The sequence below is a fragment of the Colletotrichum truncatum genome (genome assembly GCF_014235925.2).
Source record: "Colletotrichum truncatum strain CMES1059 chromosome Unknown Contig_0004, whole genome shotgun sequence".
NCBI classification, from domain to species: domain Eukaryota; kingdom Fungi; phylum Ascomycota; class Sordariomycetes; order Glomerellales; family Glomerellaceae; genus Colletotrichum; species Colletotrichum truncatum.
Window position 1 is genome coordinate 2,309,404 of NW_027222401.1, and position 20,981 is coordinate 2,330,384.

The 20,981-nt window shown below is 50.6% G+C and overlaps 2 protein-coding genes across 2 annotated transcripts; both read left to right on the forward strand.

Annotated features, from left to right (window-relative positions):
• Positions 1-2,993: 2,993 nt before the first annotated feature.
• CTRU02_207407 (uncharacterized protein) lies at positions 2,994-4,169 on the forward strand (the record flags this gene model as incomplete). Its single annotated transcript, XM_036719207.1, has 2 exons — positions 2,994-3,212; positions 3,291-4,169. 2 exons carry the CDS (start codon positions 2,994-2,996, stop codon positions 4,167-4,169), a joined length of 1,098 nt encoding a protein of 365 aa, XP_036588914.1.
• A 15,128-nt stretch (positions 4,170-19,297) lies between these two features.
• On the forward strand, positions 19,298-20,335 carry CTRU02_207408 (pirin domain-containing protein; the record flags this gene model as incomplete). Its single annotated transcript, XM_036719206.1, has 1 exon — positions 19,298-20,335. The coding sequence occupies one exon, from the start codon at positions 19,298-19,300 to the stop codon at positions 20,333-20,335; it is 1,038 nt and encodes a 345-aa protein (XP_036588913.1).
• Positions 20,336-20,981: the final 646 nt, after the last annotated feature.

Sequence of the window (20,981 nt, forward strand, 5' to 3'; positions counted from 1 at the left end):
TATGCGATCTTTTTGCATAGGTTAATTAGGACGATACGACAGTCCGCCCGCCATCGGCATCCCATACGAGCCGTTGCAAAGAGCGAGGAAGTCCCTGCATACAACTGAGCTCGGCCATCTTGCAATGTCTGTTCCCCAAACCGATCTGGCATACAATTCACTGCGCTCAAGCTCTATCGGCAAAGGACGCCCTGGGCGATGGAGGGAAAATTGGCATATTCTTTGTTTCTCAGTAATCACGAATCACTCATCGGGCTAACCAGATGCCGGTGGACCTACTGTGGGCTTGGGGGAAAACGAGAGACGGAATAAAAATACCAAACTCTAAGCATAGGCAAGACTAACGTCCTAGAGGCGTGGTTTAGTCGACTCAAGGCTTCTAGGCCAGCCCATTGGTCCTGATCCATCATGAATCATCAACCCTGGCTCCCTGCTCATTTGCCCAAATTGGTGTTCTGCTCAGGGACCTACCACGCACTGCAACGCCAGCTGGCAGAGACTGCTCACTGTCGTCATCAATTTGGTCATGCCTTGCCATCTGGTCTCCATCTGAGTCCAGAACTTTACCGTATCGCCGTATGCTGTCCAGAATAGCGGCCCCGAAGTTGCTACTGACCTAGAGGTGCCATCGTTGGTGATAAGCACTCACTGAGAAGAAGCGAAAAAGAAAAAAAAGGTTAAGGACCCCGCCCTCGGTGCCGGCCTTGTCAACAGACCGGTATCTTGGCGCGCGGGAAGCACATGGCAGCTGTTCACACCGCTACCGGCCCCGTCAAGTTCCGCCGAGGTGCACAAATCTGGAAATTATGATTATGAAGCTTGAGATGGACTGATCGACTTTTCGCGGGCGCGCTAAGCCTTGCTCGGGCAACTGCTGGGCACCCTCCGGGTGGATGGCATACGCATTACGGAATTTACAATGAGACGGTCGCCGCAGTGAGGGACACTCAAAATTGCCCAAAACGGACGGGGGTCTTGTCACGCATCAGCGTCAACATGAGGGCAGAAGAGCGTGTACACACTTCAGGAAGGAGTCTTACCGTCAAGGTCGGCGTACTGACAAGTGGGGTTTGGAGAGAGCTCGGAGGGTTTTCTTTGCCATTTGGAGATGAGCCATTTGCCTCTCTCCCTTTCTGTCGTTACTCTGTCTCCCTCTCTCTCTGGCTTGGCTCTTTCACCCATGCAGAGCTTACTCAGGTTTGTTGTCGGAGACTTAGCAACCTCCACACCCGATGTATTGTCATGTACCGCTCAGTCACCGCAGCGGACCCGCTCAACCTGCCCTACCCCTTGACGGCACCATTACGAGCCTTGTCCTCGCAGAAACCCACTTGGCCGAGGCGTACACACGGCTTCGTCTTTCCTAAGTACCTCTCAATCGTCTCCCCGAGGAGGCATATGGCCCAGACTAGGCCCATGGCTAACATACTTGCAGCGTCATGTCATGTTGTGTTCATGACCAAGCCGGCCAGCATGGACTGCTCGCATTCTCTGGATCCCGGCCGAGCAGTGGATAACCCTGCTTCCTGAATATAAGATGCGGGCGGCTGTCCCGTCTGATTGGGATTCCCCTTGGACGGAGCTAGAAGACTGTACATGTTTCGAATCGGGGACCTTGATCACAATCCATCTCCAACTCCGCCGACCTGACATTGATAGCTTCCTTGATCTGATGTAATGTCGTCTTGTTAAGAAGGACATCTCGATCCCGAACAATCGTCTCGACTGCTCCCGTCTATATCAAGCCAAGAAGAGAACAGCCTCGAGTTGTCTTGGACCCTTTGTGTTGACTTTACATTCCCATTCAACACTTCTTACATCCACATCCCTCAAAAGTAAACTTGCTTAGCCTCTCTCGCCATCTTATCTCACACACAACACACTCGAGATAATCATTTCGTTACACCAACCCGCTTGAAGTCAACCCATCCACCCGCATTCATCCGCCACCCCAGTGGAGGACTTTCAGCCATCTACGGTTCGACGAATAGCAGAAATAGGCACCGACATTCTCCATCCCACCGTTGACCAAAAGAGAGACCAGCACATCCCCGGCATCGACATCCGTTCGAGACACGTCCCCCTTCCTGCGGTCAGCAATCCGCCGTATTTATTCGTTCAGTGGCAGTCATAAGCCCTACGTCCTAGCCAGCTCGCAAATCAAACCCCAATCCCTATCCTGACCTCAATCCTCGCAGCGCCCTTTCCCTGAACTCCGCTGCGGACTTTACCTCGTGGCGCCTAGTTCACAGCAAGAATAAGTGCTAGCGCGTTGGTGCTACCGACTCCGACAAGCTACATCCTACAACCTCTCTTGTACAAACGGTACCAGGATCCCGTTCTCCTACCTCCCCATTCCACACCACTGGAACAGGGGCCCGCCCGCGCATACTCGGACATAAAGACGTCGCCGACCGTTAATGCCAGTAATCCACAAATCCACAACCCACTCTGCACAGCACTCAGCACCCAGCACCAAGCACCTACATAATACACGTTGTTGCACGCCCAGCCGTCGCACACGCCCTAGGCCCGCACGCCCGCCCTCCGCCTAGCATTGCGAGCGACCGAACTTTATTGCCTTACAAAAGCTTCCGAGGTTTTTCTGCCGCATCACCTAATCTCGCGCGCACAATAGACGCACCCCGACAGTCTGCTCGACATTAATAATTTGCCAACACCCTGCATCCCAGTCCCCTTGCCGTGGCTGACTGTCCCCAACTTGTCTTGACCCTGGCGCCGCGGACCTCTTCGCTGTGTCATCCCGACTCTTTTACCTTTGTGGTTCCCCAACCGGGCTTTCGTTCTCGCTAATATATACTTCACTTACACGGCCTGCACATAACAAGACTTATACGCCTCCTCTACCCCTCGATCTTGGATCACCAACTCCTTCCTCACTTTCACCTCTTCCCATACACGCTCCAACAATAACCAACAACAACAGCAACAACACTTAACCTTTTAAGTCTTGTAACTATTAATCATACACAATGGGAAGCGGTCTACCCACCCCTCCATTGGAGGAACAGAAGTCCAGAAAGAGCTCGTCGAGCTCCAAGTCAATCAAGCCCAACCGCCACACCGCGAAACGCGCCAGCCCTCACAACGCAACAGCTCACCATGACCACTCCGCAGCAGGCATGTCTACCGATGGTCGTCATAAGAGAGTGTGGAAGGCTTGTGAGAGGTGTCGAATGAAGAAGACCAAGGTACGCCTCAACGCCTCCGTCTCGTTGCCCGCACCCCCCTCCCCTACCCTCACACATACGTCTAACATCTGTATTTAGTGTGACGGAGAGTTCCCTTGCAAGAGATGTAAAGACGACGGCCTTGTCTGCACCGCCGGCGTTCGCAAGAAGACGGAGTACAAGCAGTTGCCGCGCGGATACGCCGAGGTCCTCGAGCACACCCAATTCGCCCTCATTGCCACCGTTCACAAGCTCTACGCCATGGTCAGGAATAACCAGCAATGGGACCTAGGTGAGCCCGAGCTCAACGACAGAGGCCAGCCCGTCATCCACAACATCGCCCAGAAGCTTGGCTGCATCCGCCCCAACAGCGACATCGACCTCCCCGTGCACTCTGTATTCCCAGAGGACGAGGCAGGGCTGGCTGAGCTGGCGAGGCAACTGGAGGAGCAGCAGAAGGAGCGTGAGGCCGACAAGGCGGCGCTGAAGGTTGAGGTCGACTCGGCTTCGAGTTGCGAGCGATCCGACCGCGCCAGCTCTTCAGAGCTTGACCACTCCGAATTTGAGGCCGACTACCGCAAGGCCGTCTTCGGCGCCCACAACAACACCAACGCCAACCCGATGACCATGTCCCCGCAGAGCTTCTCAACAGGATACACCGAGTTCGATGTCGACTCGGTAGCGTCGCCCATCGACCCCACCGCCGCCATGTTCCACAACCAGTCCCCAAGTATCAACACCTACCCGCAATGGACCATGCCCAGACAAGCAGCACCGCCACCCATCGACCTTAGCCAGCAATTCTTCCAGCACAACAACGCCCTCACGAGCATGGACATGCTCAACCAAGGTCTCATCGAATCCGAATTTGGCACTATCAAGCCCCACGTGCTCTCATGTCCGAACCCTGAGGTGATGATGGGTATGGGCGACCCAATGATCTACGGGGGCTACGACGGCGAGCCAATGCGATTGTAAACCGGCAAAACATCAAACCAACCAATATTTCTTACTGATTACGCGTTATGAGATATAGATGGGGTGATGGAGGACGGTGCGGTTGGCTGGTTCGGTGTCCGATGGAGGCGGTTTACTATTTTGGGCAGTCTTGTGTGGTTTTCAACGATACACCGCGGAGGCGTTGCTTTATGCGAATGGCTTTTGGGACTTTTTACTCTGGGTACATGTTTTGTTGCCGACTGTTTCGGTGACAACCAGATGGCGTTCACGGGAAGGAAGACTTATGGGAAACGGTGTTTTCTTGTCTACTGGGTTTTTTTTTTTTTTTTCTTTCCTTCTCGAAGTGGTAATCTCTTGGAAAGGAGGCGAGAGTCTCGTACAACAATCGAGACCGCAATGTATCAACACGACCAGGTTTTCAGTCAGTCAGTCAGTCCAGTCGCTTGCATAGCCTGGCGCTGCGGTTCTTACTACTAGAAAAAAGGTTTTTTTTATTCTTCAGACATACCCATACCCCCCTCCTTGGATTCCCCGTCCTCCCCATAGTTGGGATGGAAATGTGTGTTATTTTCTCTTATTTATACACTGAGGGGAAAAAAGAAACGGCGGCGCATAAGAGAAGCTGGTCGTGCGGGGGAGGGGAGGGGGTTTAGGAAGAAAAGTAGCCTTGGCTCTTTCATGGAACAAAATACCAAACCACGCTCTTCACACACACACTTTACCAAGACTTGTTCATAAAAGCCACCTTGATTTTTCCCGTGAGACTTCGGAGTAGGGCAATTAAAAAAAAGAAAAAAGAAAAATTGCACAGAATATAAGAAACAAGCTATGACGTATTTCAATATTTTCTGATTGCATGAAGTGGAAAGAACGAGAGGAGAGAGAGGGAGAGAGAGAGCATGATTGCAGGGTGCGGAACGCGGCCCAGTCGCACTTGGAATGAACTCTTTTTTTTTTTTTTTGGTCTATTCTTCCCCTTGTCCTTTGCTCGCGGCTGTGACCTCGAGAGTTTTGGGAGCTTCAGAGTTTAACCCGTTCTTTTTTGGCATGAACCGCACACGCTATTCTCGAACTACTCGGGAGGCTCAACTTACCGTTTACGGAAACTAGGCATAAAACTGATGTACATTCAGGGCGTAGAGAGAGAGTGCGTGTGTGTGTGTGTGTGTGTGTGTGTGTGTGTGTGTGTGTCAGACAGAGAGGAAAGAAATCGATGACCTTCCCATCGTTTCGGCGCGGCATGCTACGATGCCAATTGCCAACTACAGGGGGTTGTATAATTGTGGTTGTTGACCATAGCTACGAGTCGTCACTTTTTTTTTTTTTTTTTTTGGTCTCCCTCTTTCGAGGGGAAAGCTGGTGGCTCCATTTGCCTTACCTTACCTCGATGTACCTTGCACATACCCACCCCCCCTCCCCTTCGTTCTACCACCCCCCTGGGAGCTTCACAGGAGCCAGCTCCGTGCCATTCTCTCTATTTCTTCCCCCTCCACCCTTCTAAAACCCCCCCAGTCTCTCTTTCGCAGTCGCGGAGGCTTTGGAGCGAATGCGACATTCAAGGTTGCCAAGGGAGCGATGAGCCACGGGGGGACTCCACGTCACGAACTTTTACAATTAACCATCGTGTGCCCAGCCTCCAAGCCCATCTCGGGTAATGAAGCATAAGGGGGGAGGGACTACCAAGAAAGAGAGGAAGAAAAAAAAAATAACTAAAATACTAAAAAGAGACGATGCAGAAAGATGAGAGGGGGAGACTGGGTATTACGCGCGAGCAGCGATTTGCTCGCGCGCGGGGACCCGTAGACTTTACTTACACGGCCTGGGCCTCACCGTATGGTATCCCTTCAGCAGTCGGCCTCAAATTTCAAGTTATTATTTTTTTTTTTCTGCCCGACATGTCTGGCCCCCTTTCTCGCGCTTCTCCAAGCTTCTGGTGGCCCCCACTACCTGGGTTTAGTTTGAACCTGTAAATGCCTGATGGGAGGAAAAGTAAGGGTTGTTGGGGGCCAAGGAGGGGGCAGCAGAATGGGGGTGGTGGTGGTGATGGTGGTGCCCAGGTGGGCGGGAAAGAAAGAAAGAAGATGAACTAAACAACAGCCCACGGCATTTCGACGAGAGGTACAGGAAAGTCTCCATTCGAACGCACCGTAGTTCTACGTACCTTAACCGGCACCTCCCCTTTTCAGTTTGTTCTTCTTGTCCGTCCACGTTGCTGTTTTTCCTTCCTTGCCATGTGAAATGAGCCTCTTGTCGGGCGTATATTGCATCACCATCATCACCAACACCATCGATAGGGCGATACAAGCACCCACTCACACCACACATACAAGGAGAGATTAAAAAAAAAAAAAAAAAAAAAAAAAAACTAAACTAAACGCAAACCCGCCCATCGGCGCGGACGAAACAAGGTGCTCAAGTCCGCCGAGACGGCGGGCGGTCGGGCGGTCGGTCAGGCGTCGTCACGCCCCTCATCCTCACCCCTCTAAGCCACTCGATTGATCATGGTAAGGTATCTTTGGTCGTTCTAGACAAAGGTTCCCTTGGAGTACCCGGGATCCCTGCTCCGTTGATCAGGGGGGTGTGCATGCAAGAGTATCCAGGTGGGATGGGTGGGGATCATTTTTTTTTTTTTTGGGAGGGGGGGGGGCGTGAGATTGCAACCGCGTAACGCAAACTGCTTGCAGCAAAAAGCGGGAATCGTCAAATGTCTCTGAGGCGAACAGTAGCAACAGGGCGGCGCAACAAGAAGCCAACGGGTCTGCGTCCTAACGTACTAGTAGAGATGCACACGGCATGCACACCCACATCCATCCACGCGCTCTTACAATATTTCTATACACGCGGAAGTAATCCTCCAATTAGATAGATGATGGGGCGGGTAGAGAATGACGCCTGGAACACGGCCGCATTATTCCCCTACAGGGTATATTCTGGCGATGGGGGGGACAAGGAGTAACCGGAGAAGAAGAGCGGCGTTACAGCTTAGAAAGGGATACAACGCATGTAATGGTTCACCATGAAGATTGATTATTAATGTTTAAGAGGAGAAGAAGAAGGAGAAGAAAAAGAAGAAAAAAACACTCGACAGGGAGCCCGTCTGAAGACCGTCCCGGTCCTAAAGAAGCGTTGTCTCCACCAGCCGCAAGTTCAACTAAACGCGGGAGGGCTCAGGGCGCCGTTTATGCGATGATGATGATGATGATGCTACTGCTGCGTTTAAGGAAAAAAGGGAAAGCGGGTTGTGGCGCGTCCGCTGGTGGAGGTGGGAAGGGTGGAGCGAATTTGTCTATATGCGCTGGTCCTTGGACTGGGCTTTACATTATAGATTGTGCATGCCACAATAAAAAGAAAAATAAAATAAAAATAACAAGGACCACTAGAGAGAGCGAGTGGTTGGAAATCGAAATGTGATTTCGGCTTTTGCGACGGAGGGCGGAGCGGAGTGTTGTAAACCCCGTAGCCCGACAGTGGAGGTAGCTAGTGTAGCTCTTACGGAGCACCTTTTCACTTGCTTAATTCTTTATTTTTTATTTTTTTTTGGTTTTCTCTTACTTTGATTCCCCCCCATGCTAGGAGAGAAAATTTTATTTAGTAGTATTCGACTGGGTTTTGAAATCAATTGTGGGATTTTTTTAGTTTCTTACTGCTTCAGGTGTAGGACGGGTAGATCATTCACGGACTTCATACGTACATCAGTAAGGCCCAATGGAAGGGCAATGTTTGAAAGGGGACAGGGCTCAGACAGTGCTGGCAATGGCACCTTGTGAGTTCACGTGTCGGGCTGGGCGCCTTGTCTGAGTTGGGTTGGTGATACTGGGTAACCCCTGGGTTGGGTGTTGTTTGGGGCTCAACAGGCTTTGTAAGCGGGCCAATTTGGGTTTCTTGGAGCAAGTGATGAAGGGCTTTGTCCAAGATTGGGAGAGCCCACTGAGAGAGCCTCGAACGTTTTGTCGACTTTTGCCAACATTAATACTACTAGTAGTAATAGCAGCAGGTATGCCAATGGTGGTGGGCCTGGCATTGATCGACTGCTGTCAAAGTAAAGTGCTAGACGCACACAATTCTAATCCTCTGATGTCGGGCCATGTTCGAACTCGGGCATAAGTAGAAAACTTCTTTTCGGGCTTAAAGTAGGCCACTCGGCCGCAACTCTTCGGGCTCCCCTTTTCGGCATATTTCTTCGGCCGTCTTCAGAGGATTTCTACTTGTTGCTGTTGTTGATCGCACACCAAGGAAGAACCTGAGCAATAGTGAGGACATAGAGGGTGGGTTAATCCCGCTGTCAAAAGGCCCGAAACATGATGATGTGGGAACAATAGGGCGCTTCTGTTACGTTGCCCAATTTTTCCTTCTCGACTTTCTCTAGGCCCTGCTCCATAATCAAGCAGCCAGTCGGACTCCAACATTCTTCCGTCCCGTCCCACTCTGCCCACATCGTCGGGATCGGAAAGAACTGGGTACAATGATGACCAACGGCCAACGTGGTGGGTGGCCCCCCTGACAGGAACCCCGTATTTTAGGCAGGCGATCGTAAAGGATCGGCCGCGACTCGGTGATGGCTGGAGTTATGAAGACTGCGGTGCCGCGGTCTTTGTGCAAGCGTCGGCAGCTCGCCATGCCGACATGGAGCCCCATCGGCCATCGCATCCGCCGTATTGTCACCGCCGTGGAGCTACCCAGGGGGGGGGAGGAGAGGAGAGGGGGGTGGGTGCTGCATAACTGCGCGCCTTGGACACGATTCTGAAATGGGAGGGCCACCCGAACCCATGATAAGCTGGGACCCCCGCTGTTGTCCGGGGGAAATGTGCGCATTAGGGTTGAAGCCAAGACGATGAGGCAGATGACATGATCATGTTGAGCTTTTTTCCTTGACGGCAGAAACGAGCGGGAAAAAAAGTTTCTTTCTCTCAGATGCGTCAATACCCAGGCGCGCTTGTTGATGATGGGACAGGTGTTTGATTGGCGCAGGTCTTGGCTTTTCTTGGTATTGTGGCACTCGCTGCCCGCGGGCTCGGTGTCCGGACTGCGGGTTTGTCAACCTTCTCTGGCCCTCGGGGTCCTTGTGCTCCTACGTAGTAACCACGACGCCTTGTAGAATCTTCTCGGGGGCTAGAGATGACAGCGACGGTGGCCGTGATGGAAGGGCCGCGGGAGTACACGTGGGTAGCACTTTCTTCTCCCGGACTTGGACCAACCCCGTGCTAGATTTAGAGCGAGAGCGGCTTGCCGCATCTCGCAACTCGCACTTGGTCATCCTGCCCATTCGGCTGTTATCCCCATACGTAGTGTCCGAATTCTGCATGTCTACCTCTTTCAGCTTGTTTGTGGTGATCCACTGAGCCATGGGTCCCTCCTCGGCCCCGAATTCCCACGGAGACAAGGTGCATGTTGCTCCAGCTCCTGCTCCAGCTCCTGCTCCTACCTGACACTGCCTTCCTCCGTTTCGACCCGCCCCGGGGTTCAACCGTCGCCCGTCGATGCGGACGGCAAGAACCGCCCCTTCTTCTCCCGTCTGCCCTACCTGCCTACGTCCTTTCCTACCACATACTAGGCAGGTACACTTGCCTTGGTTCGTGCTTCGCTTTCGGCATTTTGGCTCTCGCTCTGCCTACAACTATACGTCTTTGAACTTTCCTCTTTCGTCTGACAAGGCAGGTCCAAGTGCCAACTTTAGTTGCGGATATAGAGACGCAGCACGTAAAGGCAGGAACATTAGCGATTGGCCCAATTACCAGGACCTTACCCATTCAAGATGTTCCCCAAAAGTGCCGTTATAGCCATACGACGGGAAATGCCTTGTCCCCCCTCCCCTGCCGCAGAGGTGCGAGTATTGTTGTTTTGGATTAGGAAGTCACCCCATTGGCACACGCTATACTTGTAAAACGGCCTGGTCTTCAGTTCTGGTTGACATGTCATGTCTCCTTGCCCTGTGCAGCTGAGTGACGAGGCCACCTTCTCCACAATCCCCTATCACTACTATGTACTACCCCCAACACCCCATTATCCAATCCCCCCCTTCTCCTCTCCATGGCACACCCCTAAGCCCCCTAAGCCCCTAGGCCCCCTCTGGGAGGACACGCGTATTGGCGTATCCGTCTATCGCCATTCAGCCATCTCGCATTCCTCGGATTGCCTCGTCAAACTTCGTTTTCGCTTTCGCCCAGAACTAGTGCAATGCTGCTGCCACAACTGTGCTTCACTATCGCTTCGCTTCTGCGTGACGAATCTACTAGTAGGTCAATTACTGCGCGTTGCAAACCAACTTCCAATTGCTCAATGGGGGGGGGGGGGGCGTAATTGTGGCTCGACTTAGGCTGGTCTTCTAACGACCCCAATTCGAGCTATTCACAGCAAAAGCTGGGCGACCTTGTTTGAACCTTGTCTCTCGCGAATGAGCTCTCATTCACCCTCTCCAATTGCCTGTCTTGGCCCATTCTTTACCCCAATATAGTTGGCCGTGCTGGGCTTGGCACTATGCAAACGCCGTATTGGCATTCTGTCGCGATACGAATACCTTGAGAAGATCGCTTTATTCCTTCTCGCATCCCTCGTTTGGTAACCTAACCTACCGCGCTCATGGCCACCCCGTCATGCCAACCTCGTGCTACCCCGCCCCCTCTCATATGCCTGGGGGATTTATGAGATTGCATTTCTCTTGGGTCCAGCCTAGGCTAGGCGCACGACAACCCGTTGGCGCAGCATCTTGGCCCCCCAGAGCTACCTCGAGAGACTTCGAGCGACTTTGAACAAGTCCCTGCATGTTCCTCAAAGTATTTGGCACCACCAGCCTGCAGAACCTCACCTTGGGGATCTTCTCTAGTAGTATGCACATCACCAGCCTTGGCACCACGTCCAGTCTTTGATAAAGTCGGCACTGCCCCAGCGCCCGCCAAATTTGACGTCGTCAGCTAGCCTCTGAGCTAGTATCATCCCCAGTGGGCCGCCAATCAACTTATTTACGGTGCCTGCAGTTCACCTGATTATCAGATGACCGCCGTCAGAGCCCCAGTTGCCCAGTTCTCCCCCCAACAGGCCTGCAAACTCTACTTCCTGGCATATTTGTCTCGAATTTCAAATACCCTTGAGGATCACCGCAGCCGTCAATGTTGGGCAAGTGAGAAAGACTCTTTACCCTGGCTAGGCCATCCACTGACACAGAAATGGCCTACCTGTCAACAAACACAGGCACAGCCCAAAACCCCAATGTGAGTTCCGCCGGTCGGGCGCTGCTGACCTCTGCCCGTTTGAACTGGCTGGTCTATTTGGAATACCATCTTCACACCTTTCAAGTTCATTTGTCGGAAGATGTGCATACACACACGAAGGCAAAAGCGATCCTTCAAGTGAAGCAAGCTTACCAGATGATACACCAAACTATTAGCCATGTCGGCATTCGAATCCAACTTGGCGAAAGCCCAAGTGGCAACCAGTCTCGTGAGATCATGGCCAGTTGGAGTGGGAGTGATGAGATTACTGGCTTTACAGGCTAAACACTGCAAGATCTGCGTCGAAGTCTGCAGTCAAGGATGAGCAATCTCACCTTACAGCATCACTCTCAGGCCTTCAGATGCTCGTGAGCCTTATGTCTACGCGCCTTGCAAGGCAATCGTCTCACGTCGCGCTGGCAAACCCAGTGCCAGTCATTTGGGTCACACTTGGACGACATCTTTCAGGGATATCAGAACCTTATTCGCTGGTTGACGAACTACGGCTCACCCTGCAGACGTACTTCCCTCTGAGGAAAGCTACTGCCAGGCTTCTTCTATCTTGCCATGGAGCCCGTCAGCTTACTGACAGGAAGAGATTAAAGCTTATGCTGGATATGCTGCTGGGCTACGACTGGCATAGGGTCCACAGGAGAGGCTCCGAGTTGGTCAACTCGTACTTTGGTCCAGTCAACAAGTGCAGGCGTTTCTCCAGTGTTTTGAGGCGAGTTAGTCCAGTTCAGAATAGGGGTCTTGATTCGGTCCCACGTCAGCAGTAGAGGGAATTTGCTAAATCCGCATTCTAAATCCGCAAAATCTAGCGCCATCACGGTATAATGATCTGATCCACAAGTTTCGAGTCTCTCGCGGAACCGGCTTTAAAGTTGTCAGTGTTACAAATCAAGCCTCTCGTACAGCGGAGATACCGCGGCCTCCCTTTTTTTCCCTTTTTTTTTTTTTTTTCCCTCTCCGTTACACCGCTCGGCACCTAGGATCAACTATCCGGTCGGATATTGCCGTTGTTATCTGATCAAAACAGGACTCAGAGGTTGGAAGCACTACCTGAACCTTAATGTTTCTTACACGCTGATAGCAAATCAGTAATCAGATCTGTAGAGCTTATTGACTCGCGCGCCCAAACCCCCACCCTGAAGGAAAGGTTTAGTAATCGTACAGCGGCCGACTCTGCGGCTAGAGAACTTCAGACGGAAGTAATGCAGTGGCTCTCCTCTCAGACAGAGAGGTCGGCTCTACTTCCGTATCGGAAGGTGGGGTGAAATATTTTGGTAGGTAGTATACCGGGAGAAGTGCTCGAAAAGGTGAGGATGGGAAAAAGTCTGCTGCCCATCATCATCTTGTCCGGCGCCCGCGCGACTCGCGGTTCGTCTTTTCTCGTCCCAAGGAGCCAAAATTGCGACTACTATGATGGCTTGCCAGGGCCAGGGGGCAGACATTTCCCCCCTTTCCTCCCTCCGTTGTCGCCATCTTGGTGGTGGCCGGCGCGTCGCCGTCTCGATGGACAGGGGGTCGCGCTTCAAGGCAGAAATAAGGTTAAGCGGCACTGCTAAACACAATACACGATGCTGGGGTATACGCTGTTACAAGCGCTAGGGTTTGGGCAGCGTTCATCTTGCTACTCTGCACAAGCACGGTTTTGGGTTTCGTGGGGGGCGAAGGTGTGTGTGAGAGAATGAACCCTTTCTCCCCTATTCTTCACTTCATCCCACCAAGGCCAGGATCAACGGCGCGGGCTTTTCTGGACCTCCGCTCCGCATTGCTCCGCGTTGGTTCGATCTCGTCAACGAGATGGTTACAGCAAAGTCATGATTGACGGTAGGGAGGGAAAAAGGTATTTCGCGTGGGCCGAGTTCCACCGCATGGTACCTTGTTTGATTTCGAACTTCATTTGTCCTGAATGAAAGAGGGCAGACTTTCAGTTGGCATCCGCGATGGAAAATATGTTTATTTTACCCGCAATTACAAATGTCGGGCTGACTACATATTCCGGAGGGAAAAAAATACCGGGGCCGACATAATTGAATAAGCTCCAATATGATCGTCATACGAGTAGCCGCGCGAATGCGAGATGGTTTATCGGCATGTAGTGTCAAAGTTTGACGCGGAGATGGGAATTTGGGATGACTTCCGATACATACTGCACACGCACACCAACCTCCACCAAAACTCCGCGGCCGTCCCTCTTCGAAACGGGGGAACCGTTTCGGGGAAAAGAGAGGGGGTGGGGCCACGAGGCAACGAGGCCCGGAGGGGGGAACTCCCTTCCCCGTCCGCTCGCGGTGCCGAGTCAGTTTGCTGCGGTTCGTTCAGTCAGAGAACCGAGAGCCTGGAGCCGCGACGCACTACGCTGAAGTTGGAGAGTATAACCGCGAGCTACAACTGGGACAGTATGGGATATCAGAGGCTCAAGCTTTTTTGATTTAACGCCACCTTCGCGGTGGAGGCTCCTCCTCCTCCTCCCCCCCCCCCCCCCCCCCCCCCCCAACCTGTGCTGTACGATCTAATCTGTTCGAGAGTCGATATGCCGTGTCACCTATGGTGTTTTGCTGTCAAGCTGCAGTGTACCTGATTTAACAGCTATTTTTTAAGGTTTCGGTAACGCAGTTTGTGAAGACATACGCATACACACACCCCCCTCTCCTCCCTTTAAAGTCTGGAATTACAATCGAGTCAAAGATGGGCCCCGGTAATTCAAGTCGGGTTACTCAAAGCTTTGACGCTGTATACTTGCGAGTACATGTCTGTAGGGTCTCGAGTATAGGGGGGACGTATAAGGGCGATCTGCCTTGCCGGTGGAGGTTTTTCTGCCCGAGTGATCTATAAGCTTGTACGTTAGACTTTCGACTGGGGAGGGGATATAGGACTTTGGAACCGAGCCCGGCTGTGGGGGCGGGCGGTCTAGACGACGACAGCTCGGATTTGTCATGTCGAGGACTAGGGGGGTTTGTCATTCGCGTGATAGGTGACAAAAAAAAAACGGGTGGTGTTTTACCGTTTGGAGAGGATGAGAACGGTGAGAATGACGGTAGAGGTCGGGGCTGTAATACAGATATTTTGAGACTCGGAGTTGCCAGGGCTCTCTCATTGTAATGGGGTAGCGAAAGAGGAATTGTGAGGCACGTGATACGGGCTATGTGTGGCATGGGCTTGATTGTTTGGCTTTGCAGTTCATGATCCAGTCGTCTCTACGTTAAGATGTCAGCGTGACTTTGTTATCTAGTTGGTGAGTATCAACTTCAAGTGTGTCAAGGTACAAGCCAGTCTTGTGGTTCAGTTTGACTCGGATGTTGAAAGAGATATCAAGAGGGTATTAGACCAGCCACTGCAGTTGACTTGGCTCGTGGTCTTTGCCCATGTCGATTTCTCGCGATGTTAGTGATAACGGCAATGAAATGTCCGGTGGCCAAAAACCCGATAAGAACTGTTTGAGCAAAGGTTCTATTCATATAACAAGAAATTCGTCTTGTGGTCACCAAGTGTTGCTAGAGCCATTGGTTTGGCGTGGTGCCAGCCATATCTACAGTCATCTAAAAGCGGGGGTAGTTTTTTGAAACATAATATCATCATACTCGATATTGTTATCACCTTTCGATATTTATAATAGTTAGTAAAAGACAGTTGCTGTTCCTCGGGCGTGACTATTACATGACACATGTTCTGATGGTCACCCGTCATCCAGACAGCTAGGCAGGTAGAAGTCAGGAATCGTCAGACTCCAGCGCTGAAAACCGCGCTGCTTGTAACACTCCAGCCACCTAGTTCTATTTTTCCCTTAAATAACCCAGTTTTAGGGTGCCTATTTTAAGGGTAATGGTATGGTAGCTATGAAAGTTATGAAGCCCCATTACAGTATCCTGTCTTGCCCGAAGAAGTGTGGGCGAGGTGTAGTCCCGCCAGAGGTTCAGGCCTGATCCAATGAAATCCATTGTAACATTTACTTCACAGAGCCTTCTTCTACCCACTGGCTTTCCAAGAGCGGACGTTCAAAATCCCGTGTCTACCGCAAATCCATGGCACGCTGAGGAAAAGGTGAATGGGAACAACTGACACTGTACAATGGTTTTACTTTCCATCTGTCATGACTTACTATAGACTGTTGCACCACGGATACCATATCCTACGAGTTTAAAGTCTGGGGTAGCCACTTACACGGATTTCGGCAAGATTGGCTGGCCAACGACCGTCTCGATATGGGTTATGCTTCACTGGGACCAGTCAGCTTTTCCCGGCAGCTAGGCTACAAGCGCCATTAGACAGACAATTTCCATGTCCGCTCATACTACAAGTGATCTTATAAGTGCGGATTTGATACTAGTTCATAGACAGTTGTTTATCCAGCTGAGGTCGTAACAATTGTCTTTCGAAACACCAGATGCTTGTCAGACACTTCTCCTTCAGAGGCGGATAGCGATATATTACTCTGATGCAGGAATTACTTAGCCACTTTCTGACTCAAATCAAGTTCAATCTATCACTAGACTTACCATTAGGGCTCCCCTACTACGAAAGATAGACGAAGTAGTTGCTGTTGGTATCACAGAATACCTGTACAGGCGTAAGAAGAGGAGATTTTCTCAAGGCATGGTGAAAGATATATCGTTTATGGATGAAGAAGTTATGAAAGGGCGATATGAAGTTGCTGGAAGAGATTGCCCGTCATGTGGGTAGTTGAGGTCGCCTACCAGCTTGAGACCTGGTGGTCGGCAGCCGGTGGCATGGGCGGCTGCGAAGCCATTTCAACTTGGAATTCCAACTACTGCAATAGTTTCCATCCGTTCAAACTAACAGCTCCATCAATTATGACCAATCAGGCATGATCCATGGCACTGCATACCATTCTGGCCTCTACTGTAATCGGGAAGCTTCGTAACAAAGGCCCAGTAGAGATTGTGCCGCCAAGTCAGACTCAATGCAGGTTTTGCCTTGCTGAAATACCACACAGATGAGTTACAATTCCTATAACTGGCTCGCGCAATAACGATACCGAGACTTAGATGAGCTTAGAGAAAAGCCGAGTTGACTGGAAATTGATGCTGCGGGCCCTACCTTGATTTGCCACGTAATAACATCGTATTTTAACAAGACCTCTGGTAGACTTGCCACTTTTGATATTGGGTATACTGCGAGAGACTTACAACAAGAAAATGAGAAGATCAACATACTTTTGTAATTGTATATCTAAGCCAGGGCTCTTCTAACAAACTATATATGTGATTTTGGTGCGAGGCTTGACCTAATTTAGTTCAGAAGAGGAAGGTGCTTCAGCACAGATACGATTTCATGGCTCAATTACCAAGCACGAGCACCTTGTTCTTTGCAACTCGAGCAAGCAGGAAGAAGTAAGGCGCTATGAGTAGTCCTGATGATGCGGAATGCAAGACCAACGCCGGGTGCTTAGAAGTAGCCAAGACCTCGCAGACCTGCTATAGAGTTCAACTTCTGGCCCTTCATGATGTAGTAATAAGCAAATTATTGAGATAAATGCAGTAAGGGGCCTTCGGCGGCTGGAGATGGACATTCGCTTCGAGTCGTATGATGAAATGCGTCCGAGAACCGCAGCCGCGAAAAAGTCTTTCCGAGAATTACTTGGTTACCTTTCTTTTCTCTCTCTATGGCAAGTGGGTCTTAAATTGCTCTTTTCCGACCCTTAATGGCTCCCACACTTTTTTCCCTACCGTTCCGGTCCCATCTCCTCTTTCTCTTTCACATAGAAAAACCCGATCCCGTCAAGGCTTCCTAGCTGCTTGCCCAATGAGGTTGAGTGTTGTAAGTCCATGATTCAAGGCTTTTTATACAACGAGAATCAACACTGCCTGGGCTTATTCATTGGGAGCCCCTGGAAAATCGACAACACTGACTGGCACCAGCTATAACATGCTTCGGTGAGGGGACAAGGCTTCGTGTCTATAATAATCTCAACACATTTAGTTTTTAATGAGAATGTTCGATTAAGCTATATAAATAAGAAAGCCACAAGGGACGTAGCTGGGCAGGTCTAAATACTTTTTTTACGACCACCTCGCAGTACCGAAACACCTGCAGTAGGCATGGTACAAGAACACAATTCTTAACACTAGCTGATAGTGAGTGATATCTCGATGAGGGAAATTTAGCTTTCCGCCCCCTGAGCTGGATATGGCAGTTGGATTTCCTGCTACGGGCAGTCAGTCCACTTTGCCTGTCACCATATGCCCCAAGAGGACTCGCAATACAGTCCACGATGCCAAGGCGACATTAGTATACCGGCGTAAAATACTTGTTAGGGGTCAGAATAAGAGGCTGAAAGATAGTTAGAATTGTATTTCGTCTGGTCGTAATGTTCCTCAGCTCAGCTTCAAGACGAGTCTGGGGATGACTCTCTTCCCTATGAAGCGTGAACTACTCTTCCAAGACAACGGAATCAACTGAGTGCGCTCGCTTAAAGTATTTCTAGTTTCTAGGCATTTAGTCTTTTTACTTTCTGTCACTGCCGACTTTTGGGGTAAGGACAAACCATTTAAGTACATTATTGGAGAAAGCCATGACTTCGATTCCCTGCCTTATAATGTAAGAGAATGGGGATACGAGAGACATCCCTTACAAGACTACCTGGCTTTTCATATACTCATCTCACTTTCAGGTAAGCGTAATGTATGTTAATGCTGCACAGGCAGCCATTCCCGTCTTTTCTCCTTGTCACTATCTGATAGAAAGCAACATCGACTGGATCATTCTCATTTCTCCGTTTTCGGCACATTGATATCGGCCGCATTTGAACCCAACGCATAGATATGCATGAATAGGTATCACACTTTCACTAATGCTGCATTTGGCTCACGTAGCTAGAATTACTATGGGTTAAGATTTTCAAAAGAGCAGAATGTGAACGCCAGACTCCTTCACTTCCATATATGTACGCAGTTAAAGACATGTTGAGAATATACTTCATTACAGTCATACAGTCAGAGCAGCTGGAATCAGTGTATCTACAACTCGTCAACGTATCGCCCAGGCGTCGGACTGCTGTGAAATCTAAGATCCAACCGGGAGTAGCTCCGTCACGGCCGATAAAAATGCCGAAAGTGGGTCCACAACCGGTACAACAGCCGGAGATGTAGCATCCAGTTTCCTGGTTCTCGTTCAAGAAAATCAATGGTTCTTACTCAAGCCCACTTGCCCGGCGACATGATCATCCGTAAATGGTTGTGCTACCTTTGGTTTCATTAGCAGAAATATACCAAATATCGTATCAGCCCTCATAAATACGATTGCGCAACCACTAACTTGTCGCATTGGGTTAGTCTTCTGAAAATTACAGGACTTAACTGACAACGCCTCCTAAAAAGAATGAATATAATGTACTAAGCATACCAGCATTGGTGGTGAATAGGGCTACTCCTCGGTGCAGCTGCCACCAGGTTGTACTAGCCTCAAGATATAACGCATGGGCTCTGCCTTACCGTGTTGTCGATTTAAGGGATTTGAGCAAAATTACCGATGCTTACTTCACCTACCCATCATGATTTGAAGGCTGAGGTTGCTCGCGCTGTGATTTCCCAGTTGGGCTAGACTTAGACATTGCGTCACAAATCTGCACGTTGACCCACTTGTACTATGTGGGCAAAGCATGTGGGGCGATCTTCTCAAAGCTGTCAGCATGAATAATCCAATCCTAAGCAGCACATTTGCGAAATTCCTGTCCAATCAGCACCCCCAAACAGCCCCCCGCTGTCCTGGGCGACCGCCGCCTTAGGTAAACGCTTAGACATCTTCGCCAGGGGCATGTGTAAGACCCTTACAGTAGTGCTCCGCTGATACATTGGAGATATAAGCGCAGATGAGATTTGCAATGCTGAACAACTGTCCAAATCAATCTTCAGGTTCGTTCTCGATCGCTCTAGCTTCTCTTGCACATCGTGAAAACCGAAAGGAAATCAAGTATATATGCCTCGTCTCACGACCATCACTGCGATTTTCGCTATCTTCGTTTCCATCATCATCTTCAACACACAACTCAAGAGCATCATCACAGACATCACCACTTCACTCCTCAACATAAACACCACCAACATCACACTTTCAAACCCACCTGAACCATCCATGCTCAACGCAGTCAAGAACACAATGTCCAAGACTCTCCACCACGCAAAGATCACTCCCCACCGTAGTGGCACCCGCGGCCACTCGGACCACGGTTGGCTCAACACCTACCACAGCTTCTCTTTCGCTGACTGGTATGACCCGCGCTTCAACAACTACGGCGCTCTGCGTGTCCTCAACGAGGACCGCGTAAAGGCCAACTCGGGATTCCCCACCCACCCTCATCGCGACTTTGAGATTTTCAGCTACATCCTGTCAGGAGAGCTTACGCACCGCGACTCCATGCTGCAGAAGGGTAACGAGGGCGGCCAGAGTGACAAGTTCTATCGCATGCACCGCGGTGATGTCCAGTTCACCACGGGCGGCACCGGTATTGCCCACTCCGAGATGAACGAGCACAACAAAGACACGGTGCACTTCCTCCAGATCTGGGCCATCCCCTGGAAGCGCGGTCTTCCCCCTACCTACCACACCCGCCACTTCTCTGAGGAGGACAAGAGGAAGGGTTTCGTCAAGATCCTTTCGCCCCTCAAGGCCGGCCCCAACGCTACCTTGGCGGAGGAAAAGGCCGCTGAACCGTCCATCCCGGATACCATCCCCATCCACGCTGACTTTGTCATGGGCGCGGGCATCATCGAGCCCAACAAGGCTTTTGAGTGGAATGTCGGCGCCAAGGTTACGCAGCAGACAAAGCGCAAGGTGTTCATCCACCTGCCAATGACCAAGAGTGGCAAGGCTAAGATCCGCATCGACGGCCGCGACGATGCCATCCTCTCAGAGGGTGACGGTGCGTTTGTCGACGCAGTCAATGCTGGAGACAAGTTGAATGTCGAGAGCGTCGGCGAGGCAGAGGCAGAGGTTGTTGTTTTGGACACGGCATAAACATGGAACACAGGATACCAGGAAAATTATAGACTTTGTTTTAGCGGGTTAGCATGTTCAGTTTTACCAATATACCTGAAATATTAAACTTGATTAGAGGAAAAATAGTGTTCAGTGCCAATGTGACGCAAATAGCTCAGCCCGAGTGTTGTCAAATGACAATGTGTAATAGTATGGGTAAGTCCCTGGTACAGGGAATGACGGCCCGCAAGGCTGCCACGGCAATATGAGACGACTTGTTCATTGTCTAGTTGAAGATATAAGAGGTTCCAATTCGGCCGAGATCCGTTGAGGTCGATGCTATCCTGTATTTAAGTTGCTAAAATTGGTAGTTGCCAAGATCGCTCCCCTCACAAGGGGCGTTTCATAGCCTATCAGCTGCTCTATGACAAAATATGCGAATGCAACATGATTTAGCCAGAGGAGTGACAAGTTTGTGCCCAATAAACATATTAAATAGTGTTTCAACGAAAGAGGATGAACAAGGAGCAAGAACTGGCATGTTGAAAAGAGGGAGTGAGAGTGAGAGCAAAACGGCGGCACGCCCAAACGACTAGTAAACCACCGAAAGCTGTCCAACTCCAGGTCGGGCATATGGAAATGCACATAGTTTCTTCCGTACAATATTATAAGAAAACTTCGATAA